Source organism: Rhinoraja longicauda, chromosome 10 (genome assembly GCF_053455715.1).
Source record: "Rhinoraja longicauda isolate Sanriku21f chromosome 10, sRhiLon1.1, whole genome shotgun sequence".
NCBI classification, from domain to species: Eukaryota; Metazoa; Chordata; class Chondrichthyes; order Rajiformes; family Arhynchobatidae; genus Rhinoraja; species Rhinoraja longicauda.
The window spans coordinates 59,039,249-59,059,011 of NC_135962.1; the positions used below are offsets into that span (position 1 = coordinate 59,039,249).

At 43.1% G+C, this 19,763-nt stretch overlaps 1 protein-coding gene across 4 annotated transcripts in view; it reads right to left on the minus strand.

Moving 5' to 3' along the window:
• The window catches only part of LOC144597493 (serine/threonine-protein phosphatase 4 regulatory subunit 3), a 108,364-nt gene that overhangs the window by 11,700 nt on the left and 76,901 nt on the right, over positions 1–19,763 (minus strand). For all 4 annotated transcript variants that reach the window (XM_078406956.1, XM_078406957.1, XM_078406954.1 and 1 more), the window contains 6 exons: positions 17,588–17,704; positions 13,915–14,046; positions 10,193–10,316; positions 1,924–2,082; positions 1,656–1,825; positions 180–322 (listed from right to left, as the gene is read on the minus strand). In XM_078406956.1, coding sequence (XP_078263082.1) covers positions 180–322; positions 1,656–1,825; positions 1,924–2,082; positions 10,193–10,316; positions 13,915–14,046; positions 17,588–17,704 — 845 coding nt within the window. The remainder of the gene's footprint in view (positions 1–179; positions 323–1,655; positions 1,826–1,923; positions 2,083–10,192; positions 10,317–13,914; positions 14,047–17,587; positions 17,705–19,763) is intronic.

A 19,763-nucleotide genomic window follows, 5' to 3' on the forward strand; every position in this document is an offset into this window, starting at 1 on the left:
CTCCAGCATTTTGTGTCTACCTTAGACTATATTTCCATGTTTGATATCACCCAACTCAACTATGATTTATCTCCCGTTCCCTTTATTTGGTTTTGATTATATCCTGACCAATACTTCCTGACTTTTATACAGTTCCACCTTGAGGAAAATAAAGAACACATGTAAAAAATAAGCTTCACCTGTCAAGTTTTGGATTATCCTGTCTTTCCCTTTGTTGCTCATATCGCAGTTTCAGTCCTTTGAAAGTCTGCACATAATCCACATCTTCAAGTGCTTTCCAGTAATTTTCTATGACATGAGCTGTTAGGGATTTGATGTCTTCCTGTTGAGAGAAAAATAGATTGCTTTAACCATTCATGGAAATATTCAAAATTCACTTTCCAGAATAACAGAATTAAGTAAATTTTTTTTTTTTTTTTACAAACTCTGATACCATAACATTCAGAAGACATTGCACACGGACAGGAAATCCGTGGGGTATATGTCAAACACTAGCAAGTGGGACTAGTGTAATTGGGGCATCTTTAACGGTATGGGTGAATTGGGCTGAAGGGCCTGTTTCTATGCCATATGACTAACTCATTGACCTCGATTTTTCAGGTCTCCACAGCAGCTTTAAGCGGAACTTAAATAATTTAAAGTTAAGATGGGTTGTGAAAAAAAAAATCTACTTCATCTTCCGAATGAAAGGACTACACACATAAAATTCCAAGATTATGAAGGGTGCAAAGGTACTTTATTGTCCCAGACAGAACCTCTTACTTGTAAGCAGCACAACAGAACATGTAGACATCCACACACAGAATATGTGAAAGCATCTGCCTTGGTAGAGGACCTACTGTGTACTTTGCTGCTGTTGTTGTTACACCCGTACACGAGAGCAGGATGCAACCACCAATTGCCTTCTGGATAGCAGTCTTCGGCAACCTGCTCTGGGCAAGGTGTTCAGCAGGATGCTAGACTGAACCTGCTCTTTCAGTACAGAGTTGAAAATGACGTTGGTGTTTCCTGGCACTCTCCAGAACATGGACTGAACCACCTTGACATAGAACAGTACGGCACAGTATAACAGGCCCTTTGGCCCACATTGCCCATGCTGAACATGATGCCACGTTAAACTAGCCTCAGCCTGCACCTGATCCATTTCCCTCTGTTCCCAGCGTATCCACGCGCCTCTCTAAAACCATCTTAAATGCCACATTGACAGGTTGTTTCCTGTGCCTGAGTGTGGTTAGACAGGCCGTGGAACAGTTATGAGAACTTCTCCTGGGGCAATATTGTGGTTAAAGTTGGGCACAGAACACGGATATAAATCCAAGTGGCAGCATAATGTATTGATGATACTCATTCTGCCCTTGTTAGCAGATTACTAGCTACACCTCGAAGGTATTTATTCACAAAATGCTGGAGTAACTCAGCAGGTCAGGCAGCATCTCAGGAGAGAAGGAATGGGTGACGTTTCGGGTTGAGACCCTTCTTCAGTCTGAAGGAGGGTCTAGATCCGAAACATCACCCATTCATTCCTTCTCTCCTGAGATGCTGCCTGACCTGCTGAGTTACTCCAGCATTTTGTGAAATAAATACCTTCAATTTGTACCAGCATCTGCAGTTATTTTCTTATACTAGCTACATCTCTGTCAGCAAGCGAATCTTACCACTCTGATGAACTCAAACATTTCAATGATTGCTGAATTTAGCAAGTTGTAGCGGGACCCGTTGTTCAGAAATGCCTTCACCACAGCCTCAAACAGAAAAGCTTTCATAATGTAGCGATTGTAGAACTCGTCTTTCAAACCAATTATTTTCCTCATGAAGCGAAGCGCACCTGAAAGTTGCAGCACATGTAAAGTATCACAACAAGTGTCAGCCAATCTGAGAAAGGTCAGCAGCAAATGGGTTAAAAGCCAGCAACCTTCGACTTACACAAGGCCACAAAGGCATGCTTTGAGCCCATGAGTACGAGCACTCTCCGCAAGATGTCCTTGTTTATAATGTAGTTCTTAATGTGATAGGTGTGATGCTCCACGCAGAAGGTGAGCAATTCCAAAATTAAGGCTAGAAGCTGAGCTGTCTGGAAATCATCTGAAGAACAAAAGAAGAACGTGATGTGAAGAACGGTGAAGTTACTCAGGTGTTTCTCTTTACAATAACAGTATAACAGTATAACAGAGCTTTATTTGTCGCTCGGTACCGAAGTACCGAACGAAACTACATAGCAGTCATAGAAAAAAAAAAAAGAACACAAGACACATAACCCCAACACAAACGTCCATCACAGTGACTCCAAACACCCCCTCACTGTGATGGAGGCAACAAAACTTCCCCTCTCTTCCCCACACCCACGGACAGACAGCTCGTCCCCGACCGACCCGCACAGTCCCCGCACCGGGCGCTGAAACGTCTCGCGGCCGAACCGGGCGATGAAAGGCCCGCGACCAAGCCTTGCGCAGCTAAGTCCCGCAGCCGAGCCGCACCAGCGGTGAAAAGTCCTGCATCCGAGCCGCACCGGGCGGTGTTAAGTCCCGCAGCCGAGCCGCACCAGCGGTGAAAAGTCCCGCAGCCGAGCCGCACCGGGCGGTGTTAAGTCCCGCAGCCGAGTTGCACCGGGCGGTGTTAAGCCCCGCAGCCGAGCTGCACCGGGCGATGTAAGTCCAGCGGCCAAGCCGCACCGGGATGTAAAGTCCAGCGGCCAAGCCGCACCGGGATGTAAAGTCCAGCGGCCAAGCCGCACCGGGATGTAAAGTCCAGCGGCCAAGCCGCACCGGGGGATGTTAGGCCCCGCAGCCGAGCCGCACTCCGCGCCGTGAGGAAGAGAAAAGTTCCCCACACCCACCCCCACCCCCCACACACCACCACCCCCTCCCACACATACACAACCAAAAAAATATATATAAAAATCATCCCAACACCGACACTCAACAAAAAAAAGACGGACAGACTGCTAGTCAGCCGCTGCCGTTAGGCGCCGCCACGTAAATAAGCAGCACAAATAGACAATGACCAGCTTGCCTCAAGCTCTGGTTTTTATATTATTGACCCTGCTGTGAAAGAGATCAGAATAGCAGATGGACTAAAGTCAAAATACACAAAGTGGCAAAATACAACACAATTTAACAGCAGTCACTAGTTTCCAAAGCAACAAACCAAAGATTAGTAAATGGAGATTGTAACAGTGCAAGCTTTCTCATTGGACAGGACAGCACAGGAACAGGCCCTTCAGTTCACCGTGTGTAGGAAGGGACTGCAGATGCTGGTTCCGACCTGAAATGTCACCTTTCCATGTCCTCCAAAGATGTTGCCTGACCCGTTGAGTTACTCCAGCATTTTGTGTCTACCTTCAGTTCACCATGTTGCGAAGCTAAACTGTTCCCATCTGCCGACACATGGTTTGTACCCTGTACCTCCTGTCTGTTCAGCTGCCTGTCTAAATGTCACTTAAACGTTGCTATTGTGTCTGTTTCTACCATCACCCTTGTCAGCATGTTCCAGGAATTTACCACTCATGTATAAAAACATGCTTTGCAATTCTTTAAACATTTTCCTCCTCTCAGCTTGAACTCATGCCCTCTAGAATCGGACATCTCCACCCTGTCATAATTAAGTACACTTCTATGAGGTAGTCTCTCAGCCTCTGCCATTCAGAGAAAACAAATCTCTCCCTATAGCTGATACAGTCCAATCTGGTCAACATGCAGGTGAACGTTTTCACGCCATCTTCAAAGCATCCATATCCCTCCTTTACTTACAGACATACAGAATGGAACCAGGTCCATCGGCCCACCGAGTCTGTGCCAATCACCCTGTACACTAGCACTATCCTACACTAGGGACAATTTACAATTGTTTAAAACTGAAGTCAATTGACCTACAAACCTGTACGTCTTTGGAATGTGGGATGAAACCGGAGAACCCAGAGAAAACAGAGGCCATCACAGGGAGAACATACAAACTTCATACAGACAGCACCCGTAGTCAGGATCGAACCCGGGTCTCTGGTCACCATTTAATTTTTCAAGAATCACAGATAGGAACATTTAGGCTTTATGCCATTCCCTCTCAAAGACAAACCAGTTGGTCATTTATGACAATATATGCAATCCTCCCATTGTTTAAAATGATTGCCCAACAGTAATCATTGCCCAACAGTAATCAACAGTAACTATTAAAAATCATTTTGCCAATGTGAAGTGCCACATGATGCTTCAGACACCGAGTGCAATAGAAACAGGGATTAGTGCACCACTAACAGAATCATCAAATGTGCCTCTCATTCAAAGTTTAATCACGTGGTCCTTGGACACCATGGCTTTAGCGGCTAATACTCTGAGCAACAGGATTCTGAATCTTTTCCTTCCTTCTTGATGCCTTGATCAGTCTGAAGAAGGGTCTCGACCTGAAACGTCACCCATTCCTTCTCTCCAGAGATGCTGCCTCCTGAGTTTCTCCAGCATTTTGTGTCTACCTGCCTCCTCTTCAAACATACTTTTGGTCATCTGTCTTAATAGATTTGCATTATTTGATGACTGGTGATCTTCATTTAATAATGTTTTTTTTGTGAAGCATTTGGTATAATTTGACATGTGGTGTAAGATACTGTAGCTGAGAATACAGGTTGTGATAGCAAGGGAATTTTAAATGGCACATTATGTTTTGTTTTACTTCCTAGCAGGCCGAAAGACACATTGATAACTGGTACATAGTTATTCTTCTGACAAGCTGAAATTTATATCGTATATGGGGCTATATTTCTCAATAAAGATCCATTAAAAGATGTCAGATTTTCAGTGTAGGAAGGCACTGCAGATGCTGGTTTATACCGAAGATAGACACAAAGTGCTGAAGTAACTCAGCGGGTCAGGCAGCATCTCTGGAGAAAAGGAATAGGCAACATTTTGGGTCGGCGGGCTGACTTAAGACCGCAAGTCAGCCTGTGAGTTCCAGTCTGAGGACAGGTCCTGACCTGAAACGTCACCTATTCCTTTTCTCCAGATTAAGATTATTAAGATTATTAAGGGGTTGGACACATTAGAGGCAGGAAACATGTTCCCAATGTTGGGGGAGTCCAGAACCAGGGGCCACAGTTTAAGAATAAGGGGTAGGCCATTTAGAACAGAGATGAGGAAAAACCTTTTCAGTCAGAGAGTTGTGAATCTGTGGAATTCTCTGCCTCAGAGGGCAGTGGAGGCCAATTCTCTGAATACATTCAAGAGAGAGCTAGATAGAGCTCTTAGGGATAGCGGAGTCAGGGGGTATGGGGAGAAAGCAGGAACGGGGTACTGATTGAGAATGATCAGCCATGATCACATTGAATGGCGGTGCTAGCTCGAAGGGCCGAATGGCCTACTCCTGCACCTATTGTCTAAGAGCTGCCTGACCCGCTGAGTTGCTCCAGCACTGTGTCTATCTTACGCCTTCCTACTGATTGTCCTCATAACGAATAACAAAAGGTGGCACTTTGTGTCAGATTTTCAGTCTTTTTTGCTGCAAGATTGAAGAGTCATTCTCCATGTACCAGGACCTCAGCAGAGTGAGGCTGACATTTCACCGCACTACTGCTTTGAGAAAGGAACTACCAACTCTGCCGATTAAAATATTTCCCCATGTTTTTAACCAAAAAAAAATTCTCAACGCCAACCAAACAGTGCTGACATATTGGTCCATTGTAATCATTATTGTCCTTTAAAGTGTTGTACCTTCAAAATAAATGTTAAACATTTAAACTGTTGCAATCTCTAAATAATTTAAACAGAACTTTATCACACATTCAATCTACCAAAATTATCAAGTTTTTCAGTGATACGACAGTCTGGATGTAATTAATCTGGTTTTGCTCTTCATAACTACCGTACAATTCAAAAAACCCAGCACTCTTATAATTAAATTCTGTAGTGCAGTGGCTATTATTAGAAAATGTAAGTAATATTTTATGCATGGAATTCCATGAATAGCAACACGAGGAATCACCAGTTAATAGTAAAAGACAAACACAGCTAAAACAGATGCTGAAAATTTAAAATAAAAATAGAAAAAAGCTGGAAACACACAGCAGATCAGGCAGCAGCTGTGGAAAAAGAAACAGTTAACATTTCAGGTACTGGACCCTTTGTCAGAATTAGAAATGCAAAAAAAACATTAGTTTTCAGTAGGAAGATGGACAAAAAATGCTGGAGTAACTCAGCATTGGGACAGGTAGTGGCTCCGGAGAGAAGGAATGGTTGAACATAGGGATCAGCAAGCAATAGTTAAGATTCTGTGTAACTACCTGTTTTGCTTCCTCAAATAGGAAGTGCACCATTTGGTTTCCAACATAAACTACATTTATCTTCTATTTAAGTAGATGTTCCAGATAGGCCACCAAAATATAGTTACGACAGATGTTTGCTGTCAAGGGTTGTAATCTTCATACAGTTGATCAAGGGGCGACCTTGCCTTCTAACACTGTTTTTATTTTAAGGGAATAGACATTTAAAATTAATACAGGAAGGTAAATATCAAATTTCTGAATATGTAAAAGGGCTCGCATAAATATTACAAGCTAAGTCCAGCTGATGTCACAGGCAAGAACTGAAAATGAACCAGACACTGACTCCAGCAAAGAGCTTCGTTTGGCTCAGGAGAAACTCCACTTCCAATCTCAATCCAAACTAGTTAGGATTGAGGATACGAGGGCCTATGGGAACTCGGTAGCAGCCAAATGCACACCCAAGCTGATGGATGACATTCACTGTTACCAGGCAACTAAACAAAAAGATTTTGTTGATATCCTTCCTTCCCGAAATGGTAATGAGTGGCTCGGTTGTAAAGGAGGAAAAGTGAGCTCATGTCTTACTGTTGCCAAGCAAAACAGCTGACGTCAGACTTTTACATATAGTGCCCTCCATAATGTTTGGGACAAAGACCCATCATTTATTTATTTGCCTCTGTACTCCACAATTTAAGATTTGTAATAGAAAAAAATCACATGTGGTTAAAGTGCACATTGTCAGATTTTAATAAAGGCCATTTTTATGCATTTTGGTTTCACCATGTAGAAATTACAGCAGTGTTTATACATAGTCCCCCAATTTCAGGGCACCATAATGTTTGGGACACAGCAATGTCATGTAAATGAAAGTAGTCATGTTTAGTGTTTTGTTGCATATCCTTTGCATGCAATGACTGCTTGAAGTCTGCGATTCATGGACATCACCAGTTGCTGGGTGTCTTCTCTGGTGATGCTCTGCCAGGCCTGTATTGCAGCCATATTTAGCTCATGCTTGTTTTGGGAGCTAGTCCCCTTCAGTTTTCCCTTCAGCATATCAAAGGCATGCTCAATTGGGTTCAGATCGGGTGATTGACTTGGCCACTCAAGAATTGACTCTTTTTTTGCTTTGTTGTTTGGCAGTATGTTTGGGATCATTGCTGTAGAATGAACCAAAGGCCAATGAGTTTTGAGGCAATTGTTTGAACATGAGCAGATAGGATGTGTTTACACACTTCAGAATTCATTATGCTACTACCATCAGCAGTTGTATCATCAATGAAGATAAGTGAGCCAGTACCTTCAGCAGCCATACATGCCCAAGCCATAACACCCCACCACCGTGTTTCACAGATGAGGTGGTATGCTTTGGATCTTGGGCAGTTCCTTCTCTCCTCCATACTTTGCTCCTGCCATCACTCTGATACAAGTTAATCTTCGTCTCATCGGTCCACAAGACCTTTTTCCAGAACTGTGGTTGCTGTTTTAAGTACTTCTTGGCAAACTGTAACCTGGCCATCCTATTTTTGCAGCTAACCAGTGGTTTGCATCTTGCAGTGTAGCCTCTGTATTTCTGTTCATGAAATCTTCTGCAGACAGTGGTCATTGACAAATCCACACCTGCCTCCTGAAGAGTGTTTCTGATCTGTCGGACAGGTGTTTGGGGATTTTTCTTTATTGTAGAGAGAATTCTTCTGTCATCAGCTGTGGAGGTCTTCCTTGGTCTGCCAGTCCCTTTGCGATTAGTAAGCTCACCAGTGCTCTCTTTCTTTTTAATGATATTCCAAAAAGTTGATTATGGTAAGCCTAAGGTTTGGCTGATGTCTTTAACAGTTTTATTCTTGTTTCTCAGTCTCATAACGGCTTCTTTGACTTTCATTGGCACAATTTTGGTCCTCATGTTGGTAAACAGCAATAAAAGTTTCCAACGGTGATGGAAAGACTGGAGGAAAGACTAGGTGCTGAGAGCTCTCTTATACCTGCATTAAGGAGGCATTTAAACACACCTGAGCAATTACAAACACCTGTGAAGCCATGTGTCCCAAATATTATGGTGCCCTGAAATGGGGGGGGGACTATGTATAAACACAGCTGTAATTTCTACATGGTGAAACCAAAATGCATAAAAATGCCCTTTAATAAAATCTGACAGTGCACTTTAACCACATGATTTTTTTCTATTACAAATCTCAAATTGTGGAGTACAGAGGCAAATAAATAAATGATGGGTCTTTGTCCCAAACATTATGGAGGGCACTGTATCTATGGTTCTTTAAGGCCAAGGGTAACATCTTTGGTTTCTTCTTTGGTGCAGCATAGTGCAGGTGTTTTCAGGTAAAGTCCTTCACTTTCTGGTCTAGTTTTGGAAGCACTTCTAGGAGAAGCCAGATAAAAACCTAAAGGGTTTGGTATCATTGAAATTGACTTTTATGAATGACTGCATGGAATATCTGTGGTTTTTAGAGTGGGGCAGGTAGCCCTGAGAAAGATGTAACTGGAACACAGCCACATGAAGGTGACAGCAATATGTTAAAGAGGAAAGCTAATGACATTGTCTCCTGCCATGGTTCTGAAAATCCTGAACAGGGTTTCTCCAACAGTTCTGACAACAGCAGCTCTGCTCAACTGGAATCATTTTCTCAACTGATCCAAAACTATTGAACCAGTCAGAAGATTGTAAGCCAATCCAGTATACCAAAACATTTAGCGCTACGGGGTTACAATCAGCAACAGTTGCTGCATCTAATAGTATAATGATTCGTGTAATAGTATATTGCATCTAATGTGCAATGATATGTGGGTAACCCAATGGCTAGGGGGTGAGGTGTGAGGCAAGGAGATGGGAATCTAGTGGGGGAGAATGTCTTGCACCCAAAAAGAACATAGATGTAGTTTAGAAAGCGATGAAGGTCTTTTAATTACCAAAGTTCAGCACTTGCTATGAACCTTATTCAGAGCACTTGGTTAAAATCTCTGCAGATGGTTGGTGTCAATTTAGTGGCTTTTGTCTCAAGAGGTTTGCCTTTGCAAAACCAAGCAAATTATGCAGAGAATTTAACATTCAAAATGCATGCAGACTTACACCAAAACCATTGAATACATCTTGCCTAATCCTCTGCAACAGAATTAACTCTGCCGTCTAGTTCTCCGCATCATGCTTACTTTAAGTTTAAACTGCACCACAGCATTCAAAATAAATAAACGTTTGGACACATACAGATAGTAAGCAATAGACAATAGGTGCAAGAGGAGGCCATTCGGCCCTTCGAGCCAGCACCGCCAGTCAATGTGAATGGTCCACCCCCCTCCCCAGCACATCCTATCACTAAAGGTTAATCTCTTTTCCTTGGGTGCTATGTGGCCTTTATGGCGTTTACAAACAGCCGCTTATTGGTGGCCTATAGTTTTCTTATAGTTTTGAAGATCAGGTGAAGTCTGAAAGATAAAGTAAAAACTGGGGGAAACACTCCTTGAATAAACATGGAACTGAGAATTTAGCACAGGAACAGGCTCTTCGGCCTGCAACGTCAGTGCTGAACATAATGCCAGGTTAAACTAATCTCCTCTGCCTGCACGTGACCCACATCCCTCCTTCCCCTGCATATCTACGCTTCTACAAAGCCCCTTTAATGCCACCCTGCTTCCACCACCACCCCCAGCAGGTCCAAATAATTAGAAAATGACATTTTGACCTGGATTTGAAACAAGTAGATTTGTGATTCATTGACAATATATTTGGGATGGTTGCATTGCCAGTTCCCTTTCCTCGGCGGAGCTGTTCTGCCTTGGAATGGGCAAGAAGAACTCCCCACAGTCACTGCTGCTGGAGTTTAGAAACAGGCCATGCTAGGACTGGAGGAGCAGAACAAGTTCCTTTGTCACCACTCAACATTTCTACAAAAGTGTATTTGCATGCCACAGGCTGAAATTAAGAAGATGGGTGGTACTGACCGTTATATGGAGCTGCCTCGCCTTTGCTGGGCTTCTCCTCAGTGGTATTCGCCAGCAAGGGGGCAGTCAGGACATGCATGCAGTGTTTATAAAAGAAACTCAGGAACTCAGTCTTCTCAGTTTTCTGTGGAAGGAAATTAGGCACTCATTTGTAGCAATCTTTTAAATGGAAACGGTACTGATGTTAAAAATATATATCATCTGGAATACAGAAACAAAGGCACAGACCAGGGAACACATCAAAAAATGAATTCTTCAGACATGGGTATGGCGTGCCTGACTATTAAACGTTAAGATCGGACAATGTGGCAAATCCTATCAATAACTCAAGAGCAGGTGGTCCTGAGCTTCTATCTCCCTCAGGGAGGTATCTACATTGGAGATCCTCGGACTATCTTTAACCAGACTTTATCCTGCACTGTACTTTATTCCTGTATCCTGTACACTGTGGACGGCTCAAATGCAATCATGATCAGTCTTTCCGCTGACTAGATAGCACGCAACAAAAAGCTTTTCACTATACCTTGCAATTGACAATAAACGAAACACAAGTCTTAATACCTTTGATTCAAGTGGCCACTGACTAACAACATTCAACATACGAATAATATTTCTTGTGACAACCAAGGGACATATTGTTGAGAATGAGAGATTTCATGTCAATATTTTACTGGCCATTTAGTTCAGTTTTTCTTTTAGTTTAGAGATACAGCGCAGAAACAGGCCCACCGACCAGCGATCGCCGCACATTAACACTCTCCGACATGCACTAGAGACAATTTACACTTACACCAAGCCAATTAACCTACAAACCTGCACGTCTTTAGAGCGTGGGAGGAAACCGAAGATCTCGGAGAAAACCCACGCAGGTCACGGGGAGAACGTGCAAACTCCGTACAGACGGCGCCCGTAGTCGGGATGGAACCCGGGTCTCCGGCGCTGCATTCGCTGTAAGGCGGCAACTCTACCGCTGCGCCGCCACGCAATTAAATTGGCAAGTGCCGTTGGTTCTAGGACATTACCACCCATGAAATTCCACAAATGGTGTAGGAAGGGGCCCCAATCATAAACGGCACCTGCCCATTTCCATTCAGTGATGCTGCCTGACCTGTTGAGTTCTTCCAGCAGTTTGCTGTTTTGCTCACCCATGCAGCTGCCTTTTTTGTTTCTCAGTTATCCAGCAGAGGGAACTATTGTGTTTTATAGATATATATATACGCTTTGAGTTCATATAAAACGACACTACTCAGTTTCCATAAATCCATCTAATAAAAGGGCCTAAAGGCTTGTTAAATAGAGAGATAATTTATTTGACAAAATTGCTGTTGACAACATTTAGCGGATACACCTAACATTAAAACAGCAAGCCAGTACATTCTTTTTACTCTACTTTTAACAATGTTTGGCTAGATCGCAGTTGGAAATGGCTCTGTCTGGAGCACCATTACTAGGAAGGAATGCTAACTCAGTAGTAGCGCCAGGGATAATATGTTAAGTGAAGGAGGACAAGTGGAATCCATCCTCTGCCTTGCAGGATATGCAGGATCATCTGTTAGATAGTTAGATAGAGCTGTTAGATAGAGCTCTAGGGGCTAGTGGAATCAAGGGATATGGGGAGAAGGTAGGCACGGGTTACTGATTGTGGATGATCAGCCATGATCACAATGAATGGCGGCGCTGGCTCGAAGGGCCAAATGGCCTCCTCCTGCACCAATTTTCTATGTTTCTATCTCATTTGAGCTTCCACATCCAGAAAAAGTGTGGCTGGGTAGGTGGTTAGAGGCTGTGCGATCTGACACCAAATGCTCCAACACAATCCAGCCTATTAATACTGCGCTCCCTCGTGTTATCAAAACTTATTCCGTGTTCAATTCCTTTGCCACAAAAGATTTTCATTTTCCACTGCACCATTTGTTATTAATGCACACTTGCCTTAAAGGGTGCAAGTTTGACAACGCTATCCAGGGGAAAGCTACTCATTGCCTGAACATCCACCTGCTCCACCACCATCTCAACATGGCAAAACTGTGTGGCTTACACTAAATGAACTATACGCGCAAACCAAAGTTATACATACCTTTATTGTTGCTAGGTTTAGAGTAATAGAACTGTACAGCATAGAAACAGGCCCCTTAGCTCAACTCATTCAAGTCGATCAAGTTGTCTAACCAGGAGAAACTGCAGTTGCTGGTTTACAAAAAAAGACACAAAATGCTGGAGTAACTCAGAAGATCACGCAGCATCTCTGGAGAACATGGATAGGAGACATTTCAGGTTGCGAACCTTCTTCAGATGGCCTGAGCAGAAACGTCACCTCTCCTTGTTCTCCAAGAATGCTGCCTAACCCAGTGAGTTATTCTAGCACATTGTGTCCACATTAGAGGAAGTACAGAGAAGGTTCACCAGATTGATCCCTGGGATGGCGGGACTTTCATATGAGGAAAGACTGGATAGACTGGGCTTGTACTCGCTGGAATTTAGAAGACTGAGGGGGGATCTTATAGAAACATATAAAATTTCTTAAGGGGTTGGAGAGGCTAGATGCGGGAAGATTGTTCCCGATGTTGGGGGAGTCCAGAACCAGGGGTCACAGCTTAAGGATAAGGGGGAAGTCTTTTAGGACCGAGATGAGAAAACATTTCTTCACACAGAGAGTGGTGAGTCTGTGGAATTCTCTGCCACAGAAAGTAGTTGAGGCCAGTTCATTGGCTATATTTAAGAGGGAGTTAGATGTGGCCCTTTTTGCTAAAGGGATCAGGGGGTATGGAGAGAAGGCAGGTACAGGCTACTGAGCTGGATGATCAGCCATGATCATATTGAATGGCGGTGCAGGCTCGAAGGGCCGAATGGCCTACTCCTGCACCTATTTTCTATGTTTCTATGTGTCTCTGTTTTGTAAACCAGCATCCTCGTTTTCCACATTTTGACTGTTCCACTGCGAAAGGTTTTCAAGAGACATTGTGGATGTAAGATTGTGGAAATCCAAGGAACAATATCAATGGGAAGATAAGGATCCTTTGTCACTGTGGATGTACTGTGACAATAACGAGTGAATAATGTTTGTGCACGCGTGAAGTGGGGGTGATCAGACAGGGTTGACCATCTTGGATGAAGTGGAATGGGCGGGATATTCATCTTTGGGAGTTAAATTTAGAATTTCAGCCTTCATGGCAGATACACAGAGATCAAGGAAAACAAAGAATAACTACAATGAAAAAGATTAAGCAAAGCAGCAAGATTCCATATCTTAGAAAATGTCTGGGTAGCAAAAACATGGCCTTAGTTTAGAGATACAGCGCGGAAACAGGCCCTTCGGCCCACCGGGTCCGCGCCGACCAGCGATCCCCGCACATTAACACCATCCTACACCCACTAGGGACAATTTTTACATTTATCAAGCCAATTAACCTACAAACCTTTGGAGTGTGGGAGGAAACCGAAGATCTCAGAGAAAACCCACGCAGATCACAGGGAGAACGTACAAACTCCGTACAGACAGCGCCCGTAGTCGGGATGGAACCCGGGTCTTCGGCGCTGCATTCGCTGTAAGACAGCAACTCTACCGCTGCGCCACCGTGACCGCAATATTTGAAACTGGAGGTTTCGGGGAATGAGACAAAAACTGATACTTTTTTTAACAGGTAAAAATAAACAGATAAAATAGAAAAACTAATGTGACGAACACACGGGTGGAAAACAGAACGAGACATAAAAATACTTACGTTGGCTGTGGCCAACATGTTCTCAGGGTCGACCAGTGTGCGGAGTAGTCCCATAAGTTGGACTGCACCGCCGAGCTCAGGATCTGGATCACAAATCATATGTTCAATGATGAGATTAATGAGGAGGATATCCTAAAAGAAAGAACACCAATAACTATGAGTTTCAGCTCTAAACCAAGGTGCAAAAGGGTGCAAAGCTGCACTGATAGTAGCAGAAGATACGTTCCCTTTCTTTGGACACACATACATACCCGCACGGTAGACACAAAATGCTGGAGCAACTCAGCGAGTCAGGCAGCATCTTGGGAGAGAAGGAATGGGTGACGTTTCGACCCGAAACGTCACCCATTCCTTCTCTCCCGAGATGCTGCCTGACCCGCTGAGTTACTCCAGCATTTTGTGTCTACCTTCGATTTAGACCAGCATCTGCAGTTTTTTTCCTATACATACCTGCATGTACATTTTGTTAAAACTAGGTACTAAACTGAATTTAAAAATGGTACACGTGAACCCATTCTTGTTTTCTGCTGACATTCAAGTGTGGCTGATTAAGTTATTATCTTGCTTATTTGTTTCCAGTGATGCTTTGAACTATTCAAGGTGCATGGTTCTGCAAGGATATTGCTTTACTGTGAGTCAAAATCACCTTTTATTGCACGCCTTTGAAACTGCAAAGAAGCATTACAGACAGCTGTAACGACTCAACGATCAAGTGTTTTTTTGTTGGGAATATACCAACATTTCTACTATTTGGACTTTATAGAGATACAGCGCAGAACCAGGCCCTTCGGCCCACCGAGTCCGTGTGATCACCCCATACACCAACACTATCCCACACATTAGGGACAATTTACAATTTTACCTAAGTTAATTAATTTACAAACCAGTACATCTTTGAAATGAGGGAGGAAATTGGAGCATCCGGAGAAAAACCATTGCTGTCACATGGAGAATAGAAACATAGAATAATAGGTGCAGGAGTAGGCCATTTGACCCTTTGGGCTAACACCGCCATTGAATATGATCATGGCTGATCATCTAAAATCAGTACCCCGTTCGTGCTTTTTCCCCATATCCCTTGATTCCTTTAGCCCAAAGAGTTAAATCTAATTCTCTCTTGAAAGCATCCACTGAATTGGACGCCACTGCCTTCTGTGGCAGAGAATTCCACAGATTCACAACTCTCTGGGTAAAAAGGTTTTTCCTCAAATTGCACAAAGTCCGTACAGACAGCACCCGTAGTCAGGATCGAGCCCGGGTCTCTGGTGCTGTGAGGCAGCAACTCTACCGCTGCGCCACAGTGCCGTCTCACACTATTCCCATAGATGTCAGGATGATTGTACAATAAAGTGGTTAAACATGACGGAATCTATCTCCACTACACATCATTTTGAGATTGCATCTACAAACAAGGAGCAGCAGTAGGATAATTGGGGCCTAGACAATGCTTGCCATTTAATAAGATTAGGGCTAATCTGATTATAACCTCAATTACACATCCCTGTCTACTTTTTAATCCTCTTGCTTTATCTAGTTTGCCCGTAAAGATATTTGGATACACTGCATCCACCACCCCTTCAGGGTGAGTGTGCTGAAGACTCTGAGAGAGAAAAAAATGATACAGCTGTGTTAAATGTGTGGCCTCCTACCTCTAGATTCTCCCACAACAGGAAATAGCCTCTCCTCCGTACCACCCAGTCAAGTTCACTATGAATCTCATATTTCAAGCCCCTTCTCGCTCTTCTAAACTTGAGTGGGTACGAGATGGTTAACCTTTCCTCTTAAAACAAATGACGCATTCCAGATTTCAGTCCAACAAAGCTCCGAATTGCTTTCAACACGTTAAAATCTTTCCTTAAAATAAGGAAACTCATAAAAGTATATGGTGTTCCAGATGCAGTCCGTAGCTGAACCACGAGTCCTCTACTGCTGTACAGCACGGAAACACACCTTTCTGCTCATCTTGTCCATACCAGCCAAGATAGTGTACTGGGATAATCTGATTTGCCCATGTTCTGCTCATAGCCCTATAAACCCTTCATATCCATATATCTGTCCAAAAGTCGGAATTATATTCTTCATCTGATGCTATCCACAAAACCTTGTGGTTCTTTTTAACCTGTGCTTTTCTAATTTCTCCTTAAATGCAATTAATCTTTTTACATCAACAACTGCCTGTGGTAAGCACAGTAGGATTTAGAAGCGGAAAAAAAGGTAATCGTATTAACCTGTAACGTTTTAGGGAGCGACCTTTAGTTCCCCTATCCCAGGTCAACATTATTTCTAATCCGAGGAGAAGCCGACAAATAGGTGGCAGGGTGTAGCAATCCAGCCTTTCTGCTGCTAGCCAAAGCATTTCCTTTATGGAGCTGCAAGACTGGGTCTTATGCCAAGTGTAATAGAAATATTGGCACTGAGCCAAATAGTTAAGAGGGCCGTTCTGAGTATGCATTGTTCAAGTAGCAAAATGGTTTCCCCTATTAATTTTTTTGTGTCCAACCCCAACTGTAGACATATTTATTTATACCGTCAGATGAAGAAACTAAGGAGAAGGCATAACTGATGTTTACATTCAGTTTTTTATTTCTCTACAAGATAATCTATGTTGAGGCAGCTGAGGTCCTCAGCACCAATCTCCCAGGATTTCCCAGAGAGAAATCGAGAAAGAGAGAAATCGAGAGAGAGAGAGAGAGAGAGAGAGAGAAAGAGAGAGAGGGAGAAAATCGAGAGAGAGAGAGAACTCTAGAGAGAAAGAGAGAAAGGGAGAGAAAAAGGGAGAGAAAGAGAGAGAGAGAAAAAAAAGAGAGAGAGAGAAAAAGAGAGAGAGAGATAGAGAGAAAAAGAGAGAGAGGGAGAAATCGAGAGAGGGAGAAATCGAGAGAAATAAAGGAGAAATAGAGAGTGAGAGAAATAGAGAGGGAGAGAAATAGAGAGGGAGAAATAGAGAGGGAGAAATAGAGAGGGAGAAATAGAGAGGGAGAAAAGGAGAGGGAGAAAAGGAGAGGGAGAAAAAGAGTGGGAGTGGAGAGAGGGGGGGAAGGAGGGAGGGGAGAGGGGGAGAGAAGCTGAAAAGGAAAATAAGATACTATGCACTTTCCCAATTTAAAAAATCTATACTGATGGTCCAATACAATAAACCATATAATGGATTTGCATTCATATGCTAAAATATGAGAATTTGTACCACATTGATAAAGTGCACCTGATGATTTACTGTCATATACTGTATATCTTCACGTGGAATGTCAAACTAAGGCCCTGGCCATTAAAAGTTCGAAGGCACTATTTGAAATGGACCAGAGAGCTTTTGTTGCCTTGGTCAACACAAGTTCTTCAAAATAAAATAAAAGCCCAAACAAAAATTCACCTTGCAAGATTTATTTAATGGGTACCCAGGAGGAAAGGGTTTTTCTTTGATTAATGTCTTGTTTGAAAGGGAGTACATCTACTCTGATGGCCTGGATTATCTGCACAATTCTCCAAAGTGGGATTAGAGCCAAATTCTTTTAATAATAGATTGCTACATCTTAATACATTCAATTCATCGATATCCTAATCTAAAATATGCAGTAAATCAGTAATGATTTAAACATTGACCCATTTGTTCTGTGTAATGCAACCCAGGCTGTCTCAATTAACTCTAAACATTTAAACACAGCTTCCAAATACTCACATCATCATTTTGTTGAGCTTCCTGCATGACAAATTCTCGTACCATGGAGGGATTGTACTCAACCAAATAGGAAAAAATATCAGTGGCTGCACTTCGCACCTGAACGTCATCCATACCCTGCAAATATTTGCAAAGTTATTAAGGTACACAGCTACCATGTAATATTAAAGTTTGGAAAGAAAACAGTACTTTGACCAAGATGCCAACATCAGCCTTCAGCACTCCTAGTGCAGTTAAGTAGTGCAATATAGTGGAGTGGAGATAAAGATTAGTGGAGGAGTGGAAGAGCAGGCCAGATCCCCAATCTGGTTTCTGTATCGTCTTTGGGAAACATGCTATCCTTTATCTTATTTAGCCTATTACAGCCCTCAAGAGATGCTGCCTGACCTGCTGAGTTACTCCAGCACTTTACTCTAGCATCTAGTGTCTTCCATGCTGGATTCCACCATCTGCAGTTCCTTGTGCTTCTATCCTTTATCTCAATTTCCCGAGAGGATTCTTCCAGTCACCTTCTACACACTGCCATGTTCCATCCTCCCCATGGGCACGGTGGCGCAGCGGTAGAGTTGCTGCCTTACAGCGAATGCAGCGCCGGAGACTCAGGTTCGATCCTGACTACCAGCGCCGTCTGTACAGAGTTTGTACGTTCTCCCTGTGACCTGCGTGGGTTTTCTCCGAGGTCTTCCGTTTCCTCCCACACTCCAAAGACGTACAGGTATGTAGGTTAATTGGCTGGGCAAAATGTTTTTTTTAAAATTGTCCCTAGTGGGTGTAGGATAGTGTTAGTGTGCGGGGATCGCTGGGCGGCGCAGACTCAGTGGGCTGAAGGGCCTGTTTCTGCGCTGTATCTCTAAATCTAAATCTAAAATCTAAATCCTTGCTATAGCTGTCCAAGCTTTTCATCACTCTACCTTCAGGCAGCACCTCACCACAAATATGGAGACCAAAATCGTACAGTACTCCAGATAGTACTCTGCCAGGACATTATATCAACAGCATCTTTTTAGTTTAGTTTGTGTGGAGATACAACGTGGAAACAACCCTCCAGTTTAAATTCCATTTGGAATATTTTGGAGGACCAAGAACCTAACCTTTCGGCCCACTGAGTCCACGCCGACCAGCAAACCCCACACGCGAACACTGTCCTGCACACTAGGAACAATTTACAATTTTACCAAGCCAATTAGCCTACAAACCTGTACGTCTTTGCAGTGTGGGAGGAAACTGGAGCATCCGGAGAAAACCAACGCAAGTCAGGGGGAGAACGTGCAAACTCTGTACAGACAGCACCCATAGTCAGGCTCGAACCCAGGTCTCTGGCGCTGTATGGCAGCAACTCTACCGTTGCACCATCTTAAGAGAGGGTCATCTTGGCTACAGATGGCCCCTGTCATCTTGGCTACAGTTTAAAATGTTATTCTCTTTTGTCCGCCAGCAAGAATCAGCTTAAGTGATCCATCAAAATTTGCAAAATTTAAAAATAGTTTTTTGCATCTTAAATATTTTGGAACATAGAAAATGTTTAGTCTACAGTTACGCATTTGTATTATTTTCCTGGTGGGAGTATTCTTAGTATATTTGTGGATACTGTTGTATTAGTTGTTTCAGGGAACAGGAAACAATACTAGACATCGGATCAACAATAGAGTCTTGAAAGCTTTGAGCATAGCTACGTAACTTTAGTGACACATACGAAACACCCAGAATACTGAGAACATCCGGGACAGTGGATTGGAAAGCGGGTTTATGAACCCATAAGAAAACCCTGAATTCAACTTGAAAACAACAGCCAGCATCATTCAGTTTTAATAAAAAACAAAACCAAACAATGCTGGTATCATTCAACAGATCAAACTCCATTAGATCTGATGAAAGGCCATTGACCAGAAATGTTCATTCTGGTTTCAGCACAGATGATGCCTAACCTGCAGTTTTTCCAGCATTTTCCGTTCTGTTTTCAGCATCTGGAGGTTTCTTTATCTTTTAACTGTCCTTGATATTTCACCCCCTTTGAGAGTATTTTAGAGTAACTGGGATGCCCCACAAAAGGCAGTAATCTCCAGATTACCACTTTAGCCACATGCTAGTAGTTGCAAAAGTAGGAAGACACAGCAGATGAAATAGTGATTGAGGTCTTGAAGGTCAGTCGAGATGAAGTGTCTCGACCAGAAATGTC